General features: G+C 37.8%; 1 protein-coding gene across 1 annotated transcript in view; it reads left to right on the top strand.

Moving 5' to 3' along the window:
* Window positions 1-398: 398 nt before the first annotated feature.
* The window catches only part of ANO3 (anoctamin 3), a gene marked incomplete at both ends in the record, with an annotated part of 202,382 nt that continues 182,844 nt past the window's right edge, over window positions 399-19,936 (top strand). Inside the window, one exon of the mRNA XM_082001050.1 lies at window positions 399-552. Coding sequence (XP_081857176.1) covers window positions 399-552 — 154 coding nt within the window. The remainder of the gene's footprint in view (window positions 553-19,936) is intronic.

Genomic DNA, 19,936 nt, shown 5'->3' with positions numbered 1-19,936 from the left:
CCAGTGGCCACCCGAATGTGAATTAGACTCTTAAAACAAAGTTAGCGAGTCCACAACTTAACGGACCTACAGATGTCTCTACTTACCCTTGTTATTTTTGTGGCAGCTACACAGAAATGCCATAACGTTGTTGTCACTGCAAGAACAGAAGAACTTTTTGAAGTAGTCGCTTTCTACCTTAGAGAAGAGCTGCAATATTTAGCAAACGCTGCGGAGCTGGAAGAACAGCTTCATGGTAATACATTTTCTCAGTCATTGACTTAAAAACGTTTTGCACTATTACAGTTCAGGGAAATGTTTTTTTTGTGACAGGAAAACTGCCAGAAGCTGAACTTAAAGCGGCTGCTTCTTTTGCTCAGCTTTGTTTTTATTTTGAGTTATACTGAGGCTATCTTACAATGTCAGCTGTGATAATCGAACTGGATAAGCTTTCTTCAGATACGGTTAAGAGCAAAAAGGATTCCAAGTTGGATTTTAAGGAAGGCAAATTCAGTGAATCGGGTGCCAATTATCACTGTTTTAAACTTCACTGCTCGCGTTCTGCACCAGCTGGTAAGTATGCATTTGTATAAACTATTTTCTCAAGTCTGTGTCTAATTACTCATGTAACATGTCACGAGTAAACTGTAAGACCCAATAAGGAAAACACAGGATTCCTTGCTGTCACATGCACACAATATACGAAGTCACTTTTGCTTTAGACAAAGGGTAGAACATATGTCTGCTTAAAAAAAATTCGGCGTCTCCTGAACACTCTAAGACATAGGGTTCTGCTGGAAGAAGAGCCTAGGAGACTGTTACCTTTGCATTACCTGGAAGGTGAGCTTTCTGTAGGAGGTGACATAGTTCTCGTGTAAGTTAGAGCAGCCCCAGCAGCTGCTCTGGTATTAGACTTTGCAAGGTATGTATGTAAGCTGAGCTCTTTAGTGTTAGCACTGTGGCTCCTCTTCTGCTTTTCTCTGGTATGTTTATGTTTATCACATCAGGGCTTGAAAAAAAAAAAAAAAAAAAAAAAGGAACTGTATGCTCGAAGATTATTTTTTTGACCACTATGGCTCATTCATTTTTTTTATTTTGTGGCAGGTGTTACACATAGCTAGAATAGGTCCCCAAAAATGTCAATCAAATATCATGAAAGTTTTTGTTTCTCTGAAAATTCATAGTCATGAAAAATACAGAATGTAGTGTAGCTGCCTTGGATTTGTTAATATAACCAAGAGGTCACATCTGCAGTTAATTGATGGAATACCAGCTATGCCCTTAAAGCCTTCTAAAATATTCATCTAGGAAATACCTGTTAAGAATGACTACCCTAATTTCTTGCGATCTATGTATGTATCTTGACTTGCACAATTCCCAAGGAATAATTTGATTTGTATAGTGTTCTCACTTGCTTATGACCCCTGGAACAAAGCACAGACAAGAGAAATGGAAAATATCTGAATGTAAGTGACACTTATATTATCCTATGACAGGACAACCAACCTGCAGTGGAAGACTGCAACTTTCACTTGGCTAAAGTAGGTGAATACGTAAATGAAACTTTGTTATTTTTAACTCTGCAACAGACTTTTGGAACACTTTTTAACTTATAAATTCGGTTCTTACACATTAAAGTGGTCAAATGGTTGGGACGTCATCCTATCTATTCTTTTGCAAGAAAACCAGATAAGTTATGCTTTCCCTAATAGGAATTTACTAATTTTACTTCCCATAAAGCCGTCACTAAATCTTGTAAAGCAGTTTTTTCTCAGTAGATGCGCTTTTGAAAGTTTGTCTTCTGTTAGCAGATTTTTGCAAGGTCAGGAATTGAGTGTCTGTGTCTTCCTTTGGGATCCTATAACAACTTCAAAACTACCTCTCCTACTCCAAAGAGGCATAAATTCTTTAGTGGCACCTGTGCTAGCTGGTATAGATTGCTATGTTCCCTAAATACCCAAGTAATCTGTTCTAGCTTGCACAGTCAATCAAGAGTAAAACGAACTTTCAACATGAGCAGCACATTGTTTGTGGAACTATACAATTCAGAGTCCCGCAGGAAAGAGATATTAAAAAAACAAATCTCCTGTTGGGATTCTTCATTTGGAAAAATAATTATTTTCTTCCTAAAAGAAGTAAGTCTTCCAAATACTTGTTGCAAACACTGTTTACTATTCCTAAAGCAGGAACAGTGCTGGCAAGCATCTTTGACAAATGTGTTGTCAGAGTTTGAAGATTTCTTGGTTTTGTGGTTTTGCACCATGGGAAGAATAAAAAAAAAGCCGACATATTGTTTTAGTATTTTTGGGTTTTATGAGTGATGACTGAAAGCAAATGCCATCTCATCTTTTGCCTTCTAAAATTTTCCGTTATATGTTTGTTTCACCAGCGTTTAAGCAAGCCCTTTGTAGTTTCCAGTCTTGTGTTGGGTTGGCTGAGGTCTGAATGGAAGAGTGTAAACAAGTTTTATTTGGTTTCCACATGTAATTTCTTAAAAGGAACTTCTGCTTGTTCAGCCATGGCTATTGATAAAAATGAGCCGCTTTTGCTTATACTAAAATGATGGACCCTATTTCTCCATGAGTAGACTATTTCTCAGCAACGATGTTTTATAGGCAAAATTAAAACTTTGACTCTGAGGAGTAACTGATGTTTTGCTCTTAGAATTTAGGTTTGGGTTCAGTTTTTTTCAGATAGAAATAATGCTATGAAAACTTTCAATGCAATCAACGTCCTACATCAGGGTGCTGCACTGAGGTTTGCTGGTGTTGGCTCCTCTGTCCCACAGGACTCCACCTTCTATGGTTGCAGCCTTGAGAATCTTACATTTAGGCTCTATGCTTTTTTAGATTTTCAATTAATTAAAGAATTCTCCTCTAAAATCACTCAAATCACGGTAGCATAAGGTACATAAACTATGAAAACATAAATACTCGGTGTGAACCTACAAAAAAACAGCAACAGAGAAGAACGTGTCCTTTTTCTGCCATTCAATCTGCTGTCCACATCTTCAGCTGAGTTATGAGAGGTTTATTGTTTAAAACTTATTATGCTGTGCTTGTACTATGACATTCTGTATATGAAGTATATAATTCAATATAGAGATTATGACTTAAGAATAAGTTTTCTTCTTGTAGTACTGATGTGTTAATTCTAAACACGACACCTAACAATGCAAATACAGAGAAGTGAATACTCCAAGGTTAAGTGGCATCTTGAAATTTGGTCTGATGTTCCTGGAATGGAGAAGGGGAGTGTTACTAGAAGACCTGATGTCTTCCCAGTCACTGGGACAGGAAAACATTAACAATATTTTTTTTTGTACCTGCTTCAACCAAACCCATTGCAATGGGGTAGAGATGTGAAATTACTTTCCTACATCTCTCTCTCATTAAATAAGAAATAATGTTGTTGTATTACAATATGTAACTTACTTAACTATAACTTAATACATAGCTCTCTGCATATCACTCCATTTTCAATTCTGATGCAAGTACCAACCCTGAGGCATATTTTTTTGGGATCTGCAGATAGGTCAGAATATATTGCAGAGAGTAATAACATTAGAATAAGAACAACGGTATTGTTAAATTAACATTCTGTGTATAAATACAGACTTTTTCTATGCAGAGCGTTACTGAATTCTTTGGGAGTTTATCACTTGCAGCATAATACTGAGACGTCGTTTCAAAAGATGAAATTCTGAAATGCGTAACCAAGCTCAGCTGATGAATGCTCCGTGAGCAGATCGATGACCACTGTTGGTTTCCGTAGCACTTGGGTTACCTGGACTCTGGGTGAAAGTCCGAATGGAGCAGTGATTCTTGTAGACACAGTGGACAATGTGGGGTTTTTGACATGCCAAGCTATCTTTAAGAAAATAAATTTTATTTCGATTTATATGCTACTTATCCTGACAAGAAAATTTAAATACAATATGGTAACATGAATGCCAGTGTCACAACTACGGCAATTTGTCTTCAACAACGGACAACAGAAGGCTATTTGTGATACAGAAATACAGGAACAGATCTCTGTTGTATTTGCCGGGGTAGAATTTCCTCCAGAGCCTGGTGTATTTGCTGTTCAGTCATCTCCCAGGAAGCAAAGCTAGTCTGAATATTCCAGCTCAAAATATTTGTGCAGATTTAAACCTTATTACCCCTGATAGATGCTGTTCTGCTTCATCTCTTATTAGCCTGGAAACGACTGAAAACATTCAACCTAAATTAATAGCCTTTATCTCCTAATCTTTGTTTTACAACTCTAAGACAAATGGTAGTCAAACATTTCTCCGCATAAATTCTTTAATATATTTCTATAGATGGTTTTGTCCAAATAACTCTAGAGCTAGGATTAAGAAACCTCTTAAATACATATTTTTTAAAAAAGCTTGAGTTGCAAGTAAAGTCTTAGTAGTGTAACTGATAGTGGTGGGGTCTCCCCTGAAATGAGACATGCATGAAATCATGCAGATTTGAGTCTGATTTTGGTAGAATGGTACAAAGCTAGAGAAACAATTTTTGTTCTGCTTTTTTGTGGTTCTTATACTGATGAGTTTTGGGGAAAAGTGATGTGGAAGTTATTTTCCAGAGAATAGTTGCTATGTTTCAGAAGTCATTTTTACTGCTGGTCTATTTATGTATTAGAAATCACTCATATGCTGTATGAGGGTCTAAAAGGAACAAAATGAAGTATTAAACTCATTGCAACTAAAAAGTGTTAAAAAATTAAGGACACATTCTTGCAAAATGCCTTAATCTATGTGGCACAAGCAATGCAGCTAGGCTAACAGGGTGCTCGGGAAGAGGAAAATGGGAGTTACTCGGTAAAGACGATGTAGCTGAGTAAATATTTTCAAGTGTTTAGTATTTTGTGCTGGAGACCATCAGTGTAGTAGGTGTATAGAGAGAGAGGTAACAACTGTATTTTTTTTTACTTTAGTAAAGCTTGGGAGAAGAGCAGTGGGGGTTTGGTCTGAGTTTCACCAACATAAAATGAAGTCCCTTTCTAGACAGGAGAACATGTGGGGATGAGTAAAACTTGTCCTCATTTGCCACCGGAACAAATATGATAAAAACGACAAGAATTTAGCAAATTTCCTTACAGGTATCTGCCCCTCTTTTCCTTTCCAAGATGGTTGCAAGAGAGGCAGCGGCAGCCTGAGCCCTGAGCGCTTGCTGTTATCCCTCTTGGCAACCTGTCTGGCCACCTTGCTACACCAGTCCCTCTGACACACTCTTGACAATGCACATATCGGAGCGTTATGGAGTGTCGCGTCACGGAGGAAAACGATTATGTGCTTTATCAGATGAAACTAGAAGGCAAAGTGGTGTAGCATTGTCTTCAAAAAAGAGCATTGCCTTTATTGAAATGGAAAAAAGTAAAAGTCCTGTTATAGGGATGGGGGGAATCCAAGATAATATACAGCTTTTACTTGATTTTTTTTGATAGCAAAGCCCTATATGAACATCCCTTAACTGAATATATTTCCATCGTTCCTGAAATATCACAATACTTTTGCTTACTGAAAATCTGCTAAGCCAGTGGTTCTTATTTGTAAACTTTAAAAGGTAGTATAATTGCCGAATGGAAGTTTCTCTTCCTCTTTATTTAAATTTTGTGAAGTGCTTCAATCAGGGTTGCATCACAATGTCCAGGGAACTGAATAAATACTTTGTAGCTTTGTGCATAAATCTGTACCGCACCACCAATTTGCGTTAATTACTCTAGGATAATATAGTAAAAACAGGAAGGGAGCAGACATGATACACAGGTGGATTGTAACCATTAAACATAATTTCCTGAAGTACCTGTCTTCAAGAGAGCTCTGTAGGAAGCTGCAGTGCAATGCAGAGCTAGGACTTGAAACATCTACGCCAACCTAATTTTTGAAACTATGTGTTTACTTGAAGTGGACAGATCTAACAACAAAGTAATCTTTGCATGAAGATTAGGTACTATTTTTCTAGGTTTTTTTTTTTTTCTTATAAAACAAAAGGTCAAAAACTACATTTTCCCATCATTTCAAGAAGCAATTGAGAAAATCCTGTCAAGAAGATCAATATTCAGAAACAATCCTTCTACTTGTTACACCATGTCAAGCCAACATTTAGTTGAAAGCCACCAAGAAACATAATTAATTCAGCAGTAGAGCAGAACTATGTTATTAGCAGTCTCCTAACCTCAATACAGCAGAATGTATTTCATTATTTCTGACAGATGACATTATTTTTAATTCTAACCTCATCTTGGAGGCAGACTTTGCGATGTCCAAATCACCATAAGTAAAATGCTGCCAATTTTAAAAATGAAGTGGGCATCTTGTGTGGTGATTATGGGTGGAGGGGAAAGGGAGAGGAGAAAGCATATTTCTTCATACGTGCGTGGAGACTGGGACTCAAAGTCACAGAGTACCTCTTCAGCTGAGCTGAGACTTTAGTACCAAGGAGAGTCAGTCTTTTTGCTATTCAGCCTAAAGATGTACTAGGAGCTACAACTGGAAGATCTGTCTCTTTGGGGTTACCCTCTGTACCAAGATTTTATTAGTAATACACAAAATAAGCCTGTAGCTAATGGGTAATTTGGACATCCCAGAGAGGCCTAACGTACGGAGGCATTCACCTCTGCCCCCAAGGGTCGTGACTTCTATCGTCACATGGCTACAATAAATGGAAACTAAGCTGTATATAGAAATTTAATTTTTCCCAGAGGCATCATTTCTCTTCTGTGCTCTTCCTTCCTCTAATGAGTTATTTACTTTCAATTTGAGAGTGGGGCATGTCAGCTAATTCTGAGTAAAGACGCTCTAATGATTTATAATTGTAGATTTTGTTTCCCTAATTCCCTCAGTAGCAACAGATGAAGTATGTCTACGTAAAGAATACACTGCCCTCGCAGATATAACGAAAACTTTCCCTGATTTGAAAGGTGAAGTCAATACTTATAAAACAGATCAGCGCAGACATAGTAACAAAGGTCAAAAAATGCGAGCAAGAGTCAAGTCTGAACAGCCTTCCTATAGCACAGTATATCTTACACCTGCAAAGCCTGAATATCACAATGAACCGCCTGTATTTTAGTCGTTAAAAGCAGCGAGTCTGTATGCTTAAGTCTTTTCTCCTTGCACAACGAGCATAAATTGACAAGCAGGTCTCCAGCATGATATAGGATGCAAGAGCTCTAAATGTGGATGGAGAGGTCATCGAAGTATTTAAGGTTTCTTAAAAATTTAAGTCTGGGGATATTCCTCTATATGCTATTTTAACAATATGTTTTAAAAGAACGGGTCTGGAAGTCATGAGTGTTGTAAGTAGAGTGGACTGATGACCACATATCGAAAACTTTCACAGTAAAGGATGCTCCTCTGGTGGTGCCGAGTAGGTTTGTGTGCCATGTTTGAACATAGACTTTCCTATAAGATCTGATAGCTGTGTCTAGACAGTATGCAATGAGGAAACAAATGATGTCATTTAGTACGTGGTCTATAAGCTATTGCTTACAATCGGTTTCTTTCTTTGTATTAATAAAACAACCTATATGCGGGTTTCTCTTACACCATCATAAATGTATAGAAGGCTCTAGCAGATTTTCTAGATCTCTGTGATCTTTATATCAGTATTGTAACATGACCTAAATTAATCTGATCTTTAAAAAACAACAAAACCTTCTGAAAACACAAGTTGAGTAATATTTAGAAGGGACATCATGGGAGAGAAAGAATTATACACAGAGTTATCTGTGCAGGCAGCTGAATGTTATAAATAGAAAGAGTTTTGAGTGGTGCTGGAGGAGAGAAGTGTGTTTTTCCAAAAGCACATGGTGAGAAAGAATTTGGCTGCCTATTAGTCTCAATCCTAAAATGTGCTGGTTTGCTGGTAAAATAATAAATTGAGATGGTATCTTTAGGAATTATGTATTTATATATGCAAAAGTATTAGTTAGATCTTTATCATGTTTGTGTTCCTGCCTTTGCGGGGGGGACATGGGGAAGTCACTTAAATCCAAACACGTCAAGCTCTTTAGCCAGTGCAATTATGCCAAACCTTTCTTACTGTAAATATTTTGTAAAGAGAATTAGCCTCAGATTTCTCTCTTAAGGTTTTGATTGAACATTAAAGGAGACTATTTTTAAAATACTCATATTCTTTTCTGTATCAGAATGAAATAGCACTTCAAGAGAGCGTTCTAAATTATATCTTGTATCATAAATCTTTTACATAAGCAATAGCCTTCCTTATTTTGCTGCTGTACTTCTGTTTTGATCTATAATGCAGTGTGCTTTATGAAAATTTGTATTGTAGTCAGTTACTAATATTAACTTCAGAATGTTGCTATCTAGAGTTAGTAAAAAGTTTAACTAATTTCATTTGAAGGAACAGAATTATGTATGTTGAAGACAAACTGTATCAGTCTTACCCAAGTCCTAAAGTGCAAGCTAATTTCTACAGTACCTTTTTTTTTGCATATTTTGAAACCATTGTCTTAGAAAGGAAATTATCTTGCATTTATCAGCAAGGTTTTCTTCTGGTTTAAATACTCTTTTTCTGAATTTCTTTGTCTTCTCGCATTCTTTTCTTTATAGGATAAAGAATAATGAGTCGATTCATTGTTAGTCATTATAGACACAATGTTTACGGGCAGTTATCACACTGTGCGTGGCACTAGGACTGTGAATAATAGATTAAAATGGATTTCTGCCCTACCTAGGCACTGAGAAAGGACTAAATACCAGAATTCCATGAAATCACTAAAGTAACTTGAGTCAGTCCATATTGCAAGCTTTTTCTCACCTCAACTTGGTATATCTTTGACTTTTATATTCCAACATTTTTATTTTGACACTCTAAAGCTGCTCCCACATCGCTTTCCACTCAAAAGTTTTCAATTCTGCAAGAAAACATTATAAAATATTCAACAAAAACATTCTTGTAGGGACATTCGTTCACTCAATCTTTCCTTCGCCCCAACAACACTCTGCTGAACCTGAACAAGGAAACTAATGCATTATTTAAGTGACTCACCATCAAAATCTCATGTTGCTATGTCATAGATTTATGCTCCAGATTCCCGCTGCCTGACTCGATTTTGCCCAAGGATGAGACATACAAGGTCTGCATGGTTTCTCTTCCGGGATCCTCACTAAGCAAGCTCTGTTAGTGCATCTTTAAAGAAAAAAAAATTAATGCATAGAGGATCTTGCCCTGTGGGCCTTGCCAAGCCAAAACATTTTTTTTTTACTCAATGGCACTTGGAGAGACTAAAGACTGGATGACGGCCAGCCTTTTGGAAAGGCAGTTTCTGATGTATATCAATCAAGAGTATAACTATATTCATCTGTGGGTTTCCCAAAATGACTGTCTTGAAAAATGCATGGACTCTGGACGTTGTCCCTGAGAAAACAAAGGAGGATGGAAAGAGAAGCCTAGTTTTGCTATGACACTTGAGTTGGCTGCTCATTGTGGCTCTGCAGAATGCCTGGTATGAGGTGCCGGTTGTCGCTGCTCACTTCTATTGACTAAACTTAATGTTATTTTAGAAATAAAACAGTAGTAAAAATAGCAAATGTATTCTCGGGTAACACTGACTTCTTTTTTTTCTTTCAAAAAAAGACAAAAGGTTGAGTCATTCAGGACTGAGGAACTCTGTGTCTCTGTATAGTTATATGCTCTTTTTATATTTGTTTATAAAAACCCAAGGAGAACATAAATCTTCAGAATTCAAGGATGAGCGAAACTAAGTTGAATGGAGTTTATTCCAAATGTTGACATCTTATTCTTCTTGAGAGTGACTTGGCCTTGTTCTCTGACTAATTTAACTAAATGATGTCATAAATGTGGTTTTTTTATATGTTTTTCCTTTTTTTCTGGAAGACTGCAGTTTTGTACACACTTTTCACACAGGATATACTACTGGCTTGTTCACTTACCTCAGGAAGGAAACAACAAAGGCTATTCAAAGTAGTACAAATGGGTGTCCCGTTTATAGACTTTATGTCATCCTCAAAATTCATAAAGTTTAGTACAATGCATTTTTGGCACATTCTACTCTCTCTTAATAGTATCTGTTACAGCAGAATTAAATGTGATAACATTAAGAAGCAAGATTTTCTAAAAAATAATAGTTAAAATTTTGATCTCCGTATGCTTTCCTTCTGATCTTTGCTTTGTTGGGTAAAGCAAAACACAGAAGGTTTGGGAACTCTGGGAGGAAACGGTTATGCTTTTCTGTCCTTCATAGGACTTAAAGGAATTCTCGTACTGACTCAGGTCAAAATCTACCTTGTTTGATATCCTATTTCTGGCAGTGATCAGTATCTGCTTTTTCAGAGGAAAGGAGAACAGGAAAGCATCTTCTTGGCCATGTTTCCAGTACTTCTTCAAGGATATCCTATCACTTGACCTAACTAAGCAGCATTGAAGTCCTGCAGGATGTACGGCACTCCGTTTGAGAAAATCAGTCTTCTGTTTCGTAAATGCACGGTTTAGTCAACTGAGACAGAAGTTCCCATACCACTTCTTTTAGCTAGTTCAAAACCGGGGTAAGGTGTGCTTAAGGGAATCTGAAGAAAAAAAAAACAACCAAACAAAAAAAACCCACAAACCAAGACCCTCTAGAACTGATCATCTTTTAATTTTCACTGAAACACCTCATAACTAGCATTAGGAATTTGAATCTTAATCTTGTGTTTGTGTTTCGCCACCAATGTTGATCATTTTCTTTCTACATGGATCATATTTTTCAGTGTTTCTTTCCCTTTTGATTTACACAATATAGAGCACATGGAACAGTCTTCCTCTCTGCTCAAGTTCCTAACTTTTTTCCTGACCTTTGCACAAAAGTAACTTTTCTCATCTGTCCGTCAACTTTTTTGACTCAGTTTCATCTCATTTGTGACTTTTCATTTCAAATTGCATGTGTATTTTTTATTTTTAGCATCTGTTTTCTCACTCATTCCTTTACACCTCTCGCTTTTAGAGTGACAATTTTTCTATGTATATCACATGCGTTAAACACCCATCTTCAATTCGTTTCTTAAAATCAATTGTTTAACTTTCAGGTACTTCCAGTACCTTAACTTTACCCTGCTTTTTTAATACTTCAGTTTATCTATTATTAATAAGATGCTTTGTGAGACTTTCTCTGCTGGTGCCAGTAGTATGGTCCTACTGACATTAATTATTTCCATTTCTTTCATGCTTTCCTCTTCAATCTTTATCTTCTTTAAAAAAATCCAAACCCTGTTATTCTCTCCTTTTCTAAACAGTCTACAAAATTATATTTCTGATATATACTTTCTGTGAAGAAGAGAACTAAAATAAGGAGGGGAGTCTGAAGTTGATATTGCTAGGCATTTTTTGTGTGTGCAGTTGACAAAACTATAGAAGATTTTATATAATGTGTACCATCTATGTAAGTTTGAATGTCTCCAGTAATAAGGAATCTTCTCTGTTATTTAGGCAATGTTTTGAAAAATGAGATGTGAAGAGATTAAGGAGCCTCTAATAAAAAAAAAAAAAAAGAATCCAATACTAAAGCTCCTTCTCATTTTGAACAGCTACGGGTCCCCTTAGCATTTCTGGAAAAATAGGTCCTGACTGATGTGCCCGAGACCATGAAGGAGCTGGTGAGCCATTTAACTCTATAGATTTGCTTATGTTTTTTTTAAAAAAAATTGAGAGCGAATATATTTTTCATTTTTTCCCAATTATATTATTAATTTGACATGCCTTATAAAGCTTACTAGATGTATTTCAGCAAGAAGAAAATATAACACTTTCCACTTGTAGACAGGAAAGATTTTTTTTTTTTTTTAAGGTATCTGTAGTCTCTTGATAAAATGGTAAAGATATACATGGACTCAAGATATGATCTGTTAAATCGGAAGCGAAGGCCAGTATTGCAGTTTGAGTGCCGTTTTGATTTCCAAGTCATAAGCGTGTTATCCTTTATCTTTCCAGTCTTAAAAGGAAGCACAGGAGGGGCAAAGTTTTCTGCTGCTGTAAGGCTGAGAACAGCCATTCGTTCCCGGAATTACACCTCTTTGCCCCTTCTGGGGGACCTACCTCCGACTTGTAACGTGGACGTACCTAACTTTAAATCCTGTAGGATATCGCCACAGGGAAGCTCAGCTGTGCGCATGAAAATTGTCTTGTCTGAATCATGTAGCAAAACTCTTGTGAGAAGTCATTTGTGGGAAGTGAGGACGCATAAAGGACAATTCCACTCTCTCTCCTTCGTTGGAGAAAGCTTGTGGCGCAATAAAGCGGTCATTTACTCATATCGCTATAGCTTAAACATTAATCTTTCTGTTAAAAAAAAATCATGAAGCTACTTTAACTATCGCAAAGGAACAGTTTAAGTGAGTTTCAAAGAGATTTTTACTTGACGGGGTTCTTTTATAGAAATGCAAATTGGCTTGTTTGGAGTAATGCATGCAGACAGCTCTGCAGAGCGGCATCTGTAACGAACGGCTTAAAGTGCAAAAACGTTGTAGCTGTTTCTCCTGAAAAGATGAGGGAGAGAACCAAGGAATCTCCTGGATGTGCCAAGCTCACGGCGATGTGCTTTTTGAAGCGTTTTATGTGGTGATTTGAGATCTTGTTAAAACCTGGACCGACTCACAGCGTATATAATACTTGCGTTGACTACGTCTAGAACAGATTGGGAACCGTCGGCGGCCCTTTCTTCGCTGCCGCGCGTGCCACGTGCGGGTGGGACAAAGGTGTGGCTGCAGTCCAGGCTTCGGATTTGTAACGGCAACTGAGACACGCTCATATGCCCGGAAGCTCTCTCTCGCCTTTTCAGAAGATATTTAAAACCAAGGGATATAAAAAAAGAGATGAACACTACAAATATGAAGCTACGGCACATTCCAAGTTGGCATGTTAGCTTTGTTCAAACTGTCCTCCAAAAACAGTTCTGAGGGTAATGCCACGAGTTTAATGATGCCATGGGACTATTTCTGCTGCTGCGCAGGGCAGCAGGGCAAAAGTTTTCTCTTATTTGGTTTTTTTTCTAAGATAACTGAAAAAGCCCTGAGTATGCCAATACACCTTCCTGTTAGTTAATTAGCAAAGTTCTGTAGGCTTGGTCTGCGACACCAGCTTTCTTTAGTAAAGCATTGTGCTTTTTTTATAACAAGTCAGAGCAGCTACTTGCTGTCAGGCTACCCGAGTACAGCCCTGACCAGAAGTTTCCTTTCGTTACAGGCATGATTAATATTAGGAAACGTGATCCTGATAATGTTTGAAAGCTTGAGACAACTGTCATGAACCTGATGCAAGACTGTAAGATTCTTAAGGACTTTCCAACAGTATCTTTTCCATACAAAGCAACTACCAGCAAGCCAACTCCTTTCCTCTATTCTCTAACAAAGCTCCCAGCGTCCAAATCAACTCCAAATGTGCTTTTGTTCCTCATGCTGAAGATGATGATCCAGTGTGAACAAAAGCCACTGCGCAGAGCTCTCTTGGGAAATCCAAACAAGTTTTGGAAAAACTGTTTATAACAAATCAAGGGTTTGAGGATTTTGTTCCCAAAAGTAGACTCCTACTGTTGTCTCATATTTTCCTCTTGCCATTGCGGTATGAATTACATTTTGACACTCTAGTAACTCAAAATTCTCCAAAGGACCAAGACTCCAAGCAGGAGCACAAATAACTCTAGTGGTACCTGCGTGTCATGGGAGAAGGCTCGGCTGCCCTGTGTGGGTAGTCGTCTTGGGCAGCACGTTGCTAACACCACAGCAGAGCACCCCGCGCGCTCTAAAGCTCTTGCGCTTCTCGTTGGCGCAGTGTTGTGTATCTAGATTTTCCTACGAAAGGGACGCTGCACACAGTTCTTTGTTTTCCCCCTCTGCGCTGGCACGCGCCGGCACCAGCTCTGAGGCTGCTTGTTTAAGAGTCCCTGGGCCTCGGTCTGCGTTCCTCAGCGTCAGCCTCGGAACGCGGCAGCACGGCGTGGGGGTATAGTGAGACCTGAAACCGTGGTCCTACTGACTTGAACATCGGTTAACGCTTAAATCAACCTCCAGCAGCTAGTAATTGCACAGCACTGGTATACTGCAAATACGCTACGCCTGGCATTTAAAGTTCTTTTGTTGATCCTTCTTTCCTGAAACTTCAATTCCAACAGAAAATAATGGTCAAATCTTACGCCGAGTCGCACAATAATCAGAACTTCATCTTTAAATATGGGTAGTTGCAGAAGATGTCAAAAAGATTAAATTATCAAGAAATTCTGAAGGTGAATTTGAACTTGGCCGTGTTCTTGCAGCATATGCTTAGGCTAAAATCTGATATCACTGTTTTGATGGACGTAGCTAAAATTAAACATCACAAGGTGTAGGGGGAAGAACTGTAAGCTTAGTTGTCTCAAGAAGCTTGACCACTTCTTTTGCAAATCTTTTGTTATATAGAAACAAGTAGTGAAAATGACATCCTTTAATGACAGAATATGGACGTTTCCCGATTAAAGGTTTTTTTTTTTCCCCAAAAAAAAGTATAACCCGCCCTGCGTTAGAAAACCAGTAGTTAATGAGGTTGTAGGGAAGAGCAGGTTAACAACTACCATTAACAAGAACTTTCACCAGTAGTCTGTTAATTTAATTTTTGTGGTTCTTGACATTTTTTTGATTATAAATGCCTTTGCAGTTCCAGCCTGGAAATAGAATGAGGATTTGCAAAATACCTTTTAAGACAATGGCAGTTTTAATTACCAGCCTTTAGCAGATTGTATGTTCAACTGTAGCTTTTACTTAAATAAGAAACCTTTATATAAATCACTTCTGCGATGTACATGTTGCGGTTTAGAACTTATCTTAAATCTTACACTTTCACAGTGAGGAATGTGGACTTTGGATTTTCTTGTCCTTGCATCTGTATTAGAGGAGTATTTCCTAGTATCGCAGTATCAGGATCCTGAATGTACAAAAACTATGAGGTAATACTGCATTATGTGTTAGCAAATCTTTGGGGAAAAAAAACCCCAAAACAAACCCACTAGAAATTCAATAGCACAGCACAACAAATTTTCTGCTCCACAGAATCCATTCAGATGGCATTTATAGCAGAAACTGAACACTGCACACAAAGAACAGAATTAGTGACTAAGATGTGACATGATATTTCTTCATCTTTACTGCTTCTGGACTGTTTAATACATTAATTTATCTTGCAAACAAGTTAGTACTTATAAGGAAATCATCAGACCTGGCCAATGTAAAAGTATCAAATAATTAAACGTTAAAGGGTCATTTTTAATGATATTCATTTGTGAAAGCTATTTTTTCATAGTAACTTGTCTGACATGTAGCATAGTTATTCACGTGACGTATGTTAAAAACCACTATATTAGAAGGTGATACCCTTCTAACTAACTTTGCTTTTGAAGTACACAGGAGAACCAGGTGTACTACGTAAAAGCTGATAACTTGGTCTGGAGCTGACTTAGCTACAAAATAGGTGAAAATTGGAGGATTTATTACTGTTGCAACCATACTCCGAAATGACGAGGGCTCTGTGTAAGCACAGCTTTCCTTTTACATGCTGCACTGGATCAAGGCTGCCGCGATAGTACTGTGATTTGTATATTCTCACACTACTTAGAAACCACTAGTAGATGTGACCTCGGCTTTTTTCACGGTGATTACGTTTGACACAACATGCAAATAGTAGAGCTTCCACAGAAACTGGGAGGCTTTGTGCCGACTTAGGCTGGGAAACAACGGGACCTTAAGTTTTGACTTCCTTGTTTACTCTTCGACCTTTCCCTTTTGGCCTCTTCCATGCTGTTCCTGGCCTACTGACAAGCTCTACGTTTGTTACTACTTTCACATATAGAGCGGGAAGAACATGAGTGTGGAGGCATTGCATTCGGTTTGCAGTCCTCTGTCAACACCTGAAATGTTGAAATGCTTTTTATTTTATGCTGATGTCTTGAAGGTTTTCTTCTTACACCTGTAGACACTGATGTGTCACAAGTGGGTTTCTCACTGCATGTCCTTTGGCATGATTTTACTACCTAAAATCGGACAGGCAGAGCAGTTAGTAGTGTTTGGAACGGTGTACAAAACCAGTATTGTCCGCACAATTTCTACTAATCAAATTATCAGAAGGGGCTGGTATTGAGAGTAGGGTTTCCAGCGTCGTCTTAACATGGAAATAGTGATCGTGAAGTTACACTATAGATGAAATTATAGACATAGTCTCTGTATTTTTGAAAAATAATTTGGATCAAATGTGACTTTTTACCTTTCTTTTCTTTGTTCTTATCAAACTGTGGCAATTTTACTCAGTCAGAATGCAGAATTTTCCCCTGGCTGAATTTGGTGCTTTTTAGGACAAAAGCCAGAGAGTGGTGAGAAAGCTACTGGTCTATTGATGGTGAGGAAACAGATCTTCAACAGTGAAAATACAGAGTCTCCATAAAGAAATGAGCCTGTGATGTGTATGTTACTGACTGATAGACTCTGGAATCAATCATTAAAAATAAATCAGCATTTTCTTACTTAGCTAATGAAATATATTGCCATAAATTCTTTTTTTTTTTTTTTTTTTTTTAGTGCTAGAAGCCCTCTGATTTACTTTACCAGAAATGACTGTGCTAACATGGAGGTTCTAAGATATTCAGCCTCTGTTCTTATCATGCAATCTTTTTGCAGAACATAAAAATGATCAACACAGGCACAGCTTCATGGCTAATTTCTTTTCATCTTGTGTATTACTCTGTCAATAACCTTTCTGACTCCCTTTCTACTTAGCATGATGGAAGATTTCTACCTTGAAATATGACAATACAGATCAATAAGTACTGGGTAAAATGTGCTTTGCCTGGTTCTATTTCTGTGTTTGCAGCATCACAGATTTATTTCTTTTCGAGAAGAGTGCTGTTACAAGAAACAAAAGCTTGGCCTTTGCTTCCTTGACATCTTGGAACAGTGAGTTTCATACTCAGCTTATCTGTAGTACAAACATGACATTTTCCAGAAGGCCAAGTTTGGACTAGCTAGCTATGCAATGTCCAAGCCAAGCAGAGTCTAAGAGGGAGAAATGAAACTGGTATCCTTACTCAGAGACTATAGATTTTTGTATTAAGTGGTGCATTAGTGGTCCCTGCTGTTCAGTGGCTTCTTTGGAGTCCTTTGGTTTTCTTACGTTTATTGAAGGATAAAGGGTTACTTCTAGTTTAAGGGTTTTTTGGTTGTTTTTTTTCCTGCCTTAAACTTGTCTTAGAGGAAACCTGAGGAAGCTGTCTTCACCAAATGGATGCAGTAATTTAAAGCTTTTTTTGTCTTTTCTCTTATTAATATTATTTTTGCCCTCCATGTTCATATTCCAGCCTCTCTGTTGTGATTCTTATACTCCTTAGAGAGAATTTGAAATAGGAAATGATGTGATTGATGATTCAGCACACCATCTTTAACATGAAGAAGGAAAAGAAACACATCTTTCCAAGGCTAAAGTTATTTTCTAGGAAAAAATCTTTTCAGATCAATTCTAAGTATCTGCTTGCAGTTACATTTAATCTGTGTATAGCATTGTCAATAAGAGACAAGTTCTCTAAATGTATACAAATATGGTTTGTTTACTACTTCATTTTGAACTTATTTAATCTGCATGACCTGCAACAATCATCCGATTAGGCTAATTTTAATTTTCAGCCCAAATTATAATGGCTTGAAATGTATAACTGATTCAAAATGTAACTGTTCCACTTTTTGGGGAGGTAAAATAATAAGGTAGACCCACCTCTTCTGAGGTGCCTTTTCTCTCTCTCACAACGCTTTTCCTTAATTCTTCCTCCACAATCAGTGATGTTGTCCTGAAGCCAGAGAAAAATAATGAGAAGGCTTCTTTACAGCTTTCAGGAGCAGAGTTTTTATAGGTTGATACCATGAATGTGTTCGGTCATGAGGGTTAGGCATCTCCTGGAACAGCGCTGGAGGACCAGCCTAGGAGTGGTGGCACCATTGAAAGTCCTGGTTAGTAATTGCTGACCCACATTAACTTCGGATCATGCAAGGGATTTGCTCAGGAGTACAGCGTCGGCTATTCAGCATGGCAGAGACTGTTCCAGTAACTTACTGTGTTCCGCATTAACACCACCATAAAAAAGACCATCACGTGCTTCTGCCCACAGTTGTTTAATTTGCTGGTAGAGACGCGGCCTCAGAACCTGGGCATGTTGAAGCTACACAGAAAGTATGCTCATTCGGCCAAAATGCCATCGACGTGTTCTTTCTTATCGAGTTCCTAGTCTAGAAAGGATAGAGAAAGCAATTACAGCAACGGGGTTCTGCACTCTGGCAGGTTACTAATGGGACTTTGCATATTGTGTCTCATGTGCTAAACACCCATTTTTGTATCACCTAATAGTTTGGAGGGGGGAGGAGGAGGTTTTTTTTTTTTTGGCAATAGCTACTTTTCATAAGATATACATACTTATTGTTCACCTACAATGTTTATGGCAAAACAACAAGACCTTGGAGAAACAGATTTTGAAACTACTTTTCATGCCAGATCTGTCCCCCCAGAAATTGCCCGATGGGATTTCTTCCTAGAGGATTAACTGCTTCCTCCTCTTCCCTCTTTTCTTAAGCCAAGTGTTTAAAAAGCCTGTGAAGTTTGGCTGCTAAACACCACTTCTTACCGAGTTGCAATGTTTGTCTTGTACTAAAGTCCCGCTCGGGGTGGTTCCGCGGTGTCTGGGCAAGGTTGGTCTTCTCGCTTCTGGGATTTTGAATCTAACGTTTGTGTCGATACGTTCCTGCTTCACAATGGGGCAGATACCAGAGGGACTGAGTTAGAACTCTTGTTCAAATCGTCTTTTTCAGATTAAAGTGCATTTAATTGTTTTCTTGCTACTGTCCCGGTCTTTGTTTAAAGGGATCTGGCAGTTCCCACTCCATAAACTGAAGGACTTGCTGCTTTAACCTGCAGGTAGAATCTGTTGAAGGGTAAAAATGTAAACACACTGATTCAGTAGGAATTGAATATTTAGGTGTTTTAACTATTCCATTTGTGTTTATTTCTAAGGACCTGAAAACCTGAGATAATCTCACTTTTGTGATTGAAGAGGTAGCTTCACTGTTAAGTGTTTCAGGGAAAAGCACGGGGCAGGTATATACTGTATCACCTGCTCTAGTAGCTGCTGGGCTGCACATTCTTGCCTGCACTATAGCCGAAAATTAATCATCTTCTTGGTGATGTGAATGTGAACATCAGCAGTTACCACTGCTCTGCGCTGCGCAATTTTCTCAATGTTTCTCGTGTTTTTTCTCAACACCAAAAAGTTTCCAAAAAAAGGAAATATCCCTGATTCTATCTCTTGATTTGAGCAGTAAATTGGAATAACTTCTCTTTAAAAACTTAAATCTTTCTCCAAAATATTCATCTTCATTTTTATCATTTAAGTGCTCTGCAGAAGGATTTTCCGTGTTTCTTTTGTTTGGTTTTTGAAACTACGCAAATATTTGATGGTATATTAGCATAAGTAGTCTTGGGTATCTGCTGCATAGCAATTATTTGCTTTTACGGTCTTAACCTTGGCTTATTTCCTTATTTAAAACTCAACTTCTGGCTTGATTTACAATGATCACACACTACTTTCATGCAAGTTCGGGACTTCTGGTAGAATTAGTCATAAAGATGAAAGCACAAAAATCTACGCAGTTGCTTACATCTACTTGAAGTGGGTCCCTAGTTGATAAATCCCCAAATCCCTCTCCCTCAAAAAAAGTTGTCTAAGGAGATTTCATAAGCATTGACCTTTTCTGAATCACTCCTTGTTAAAGATATTGATACATTTAAATGGTCATAATTTAACAACAAATTTAAATGGCTATTATAAGTTAATATGTTCATTATATTGGGGTAAATTTTTCATTAGTTCTGCCCATCTTCACTCATTTTTGGTGTTGGTATATTTTGATCACACACCACAAGGAATTTTGGAC

This window comes from Phaethon aethereus (assembly GCF_964289735.1).
Source record: "Phaethon aethereus genome assembly, chromosome: 5".
Lineage (NCBI taxonomy): Eukaryota > Metazoa > Chordata > Aves > Phaethontiformes > Phaethontidae > Phaethon > Phaethon aethereus.
This window is presented reverse-complemented; position numbering and strand designations above follow the sequence as displayed.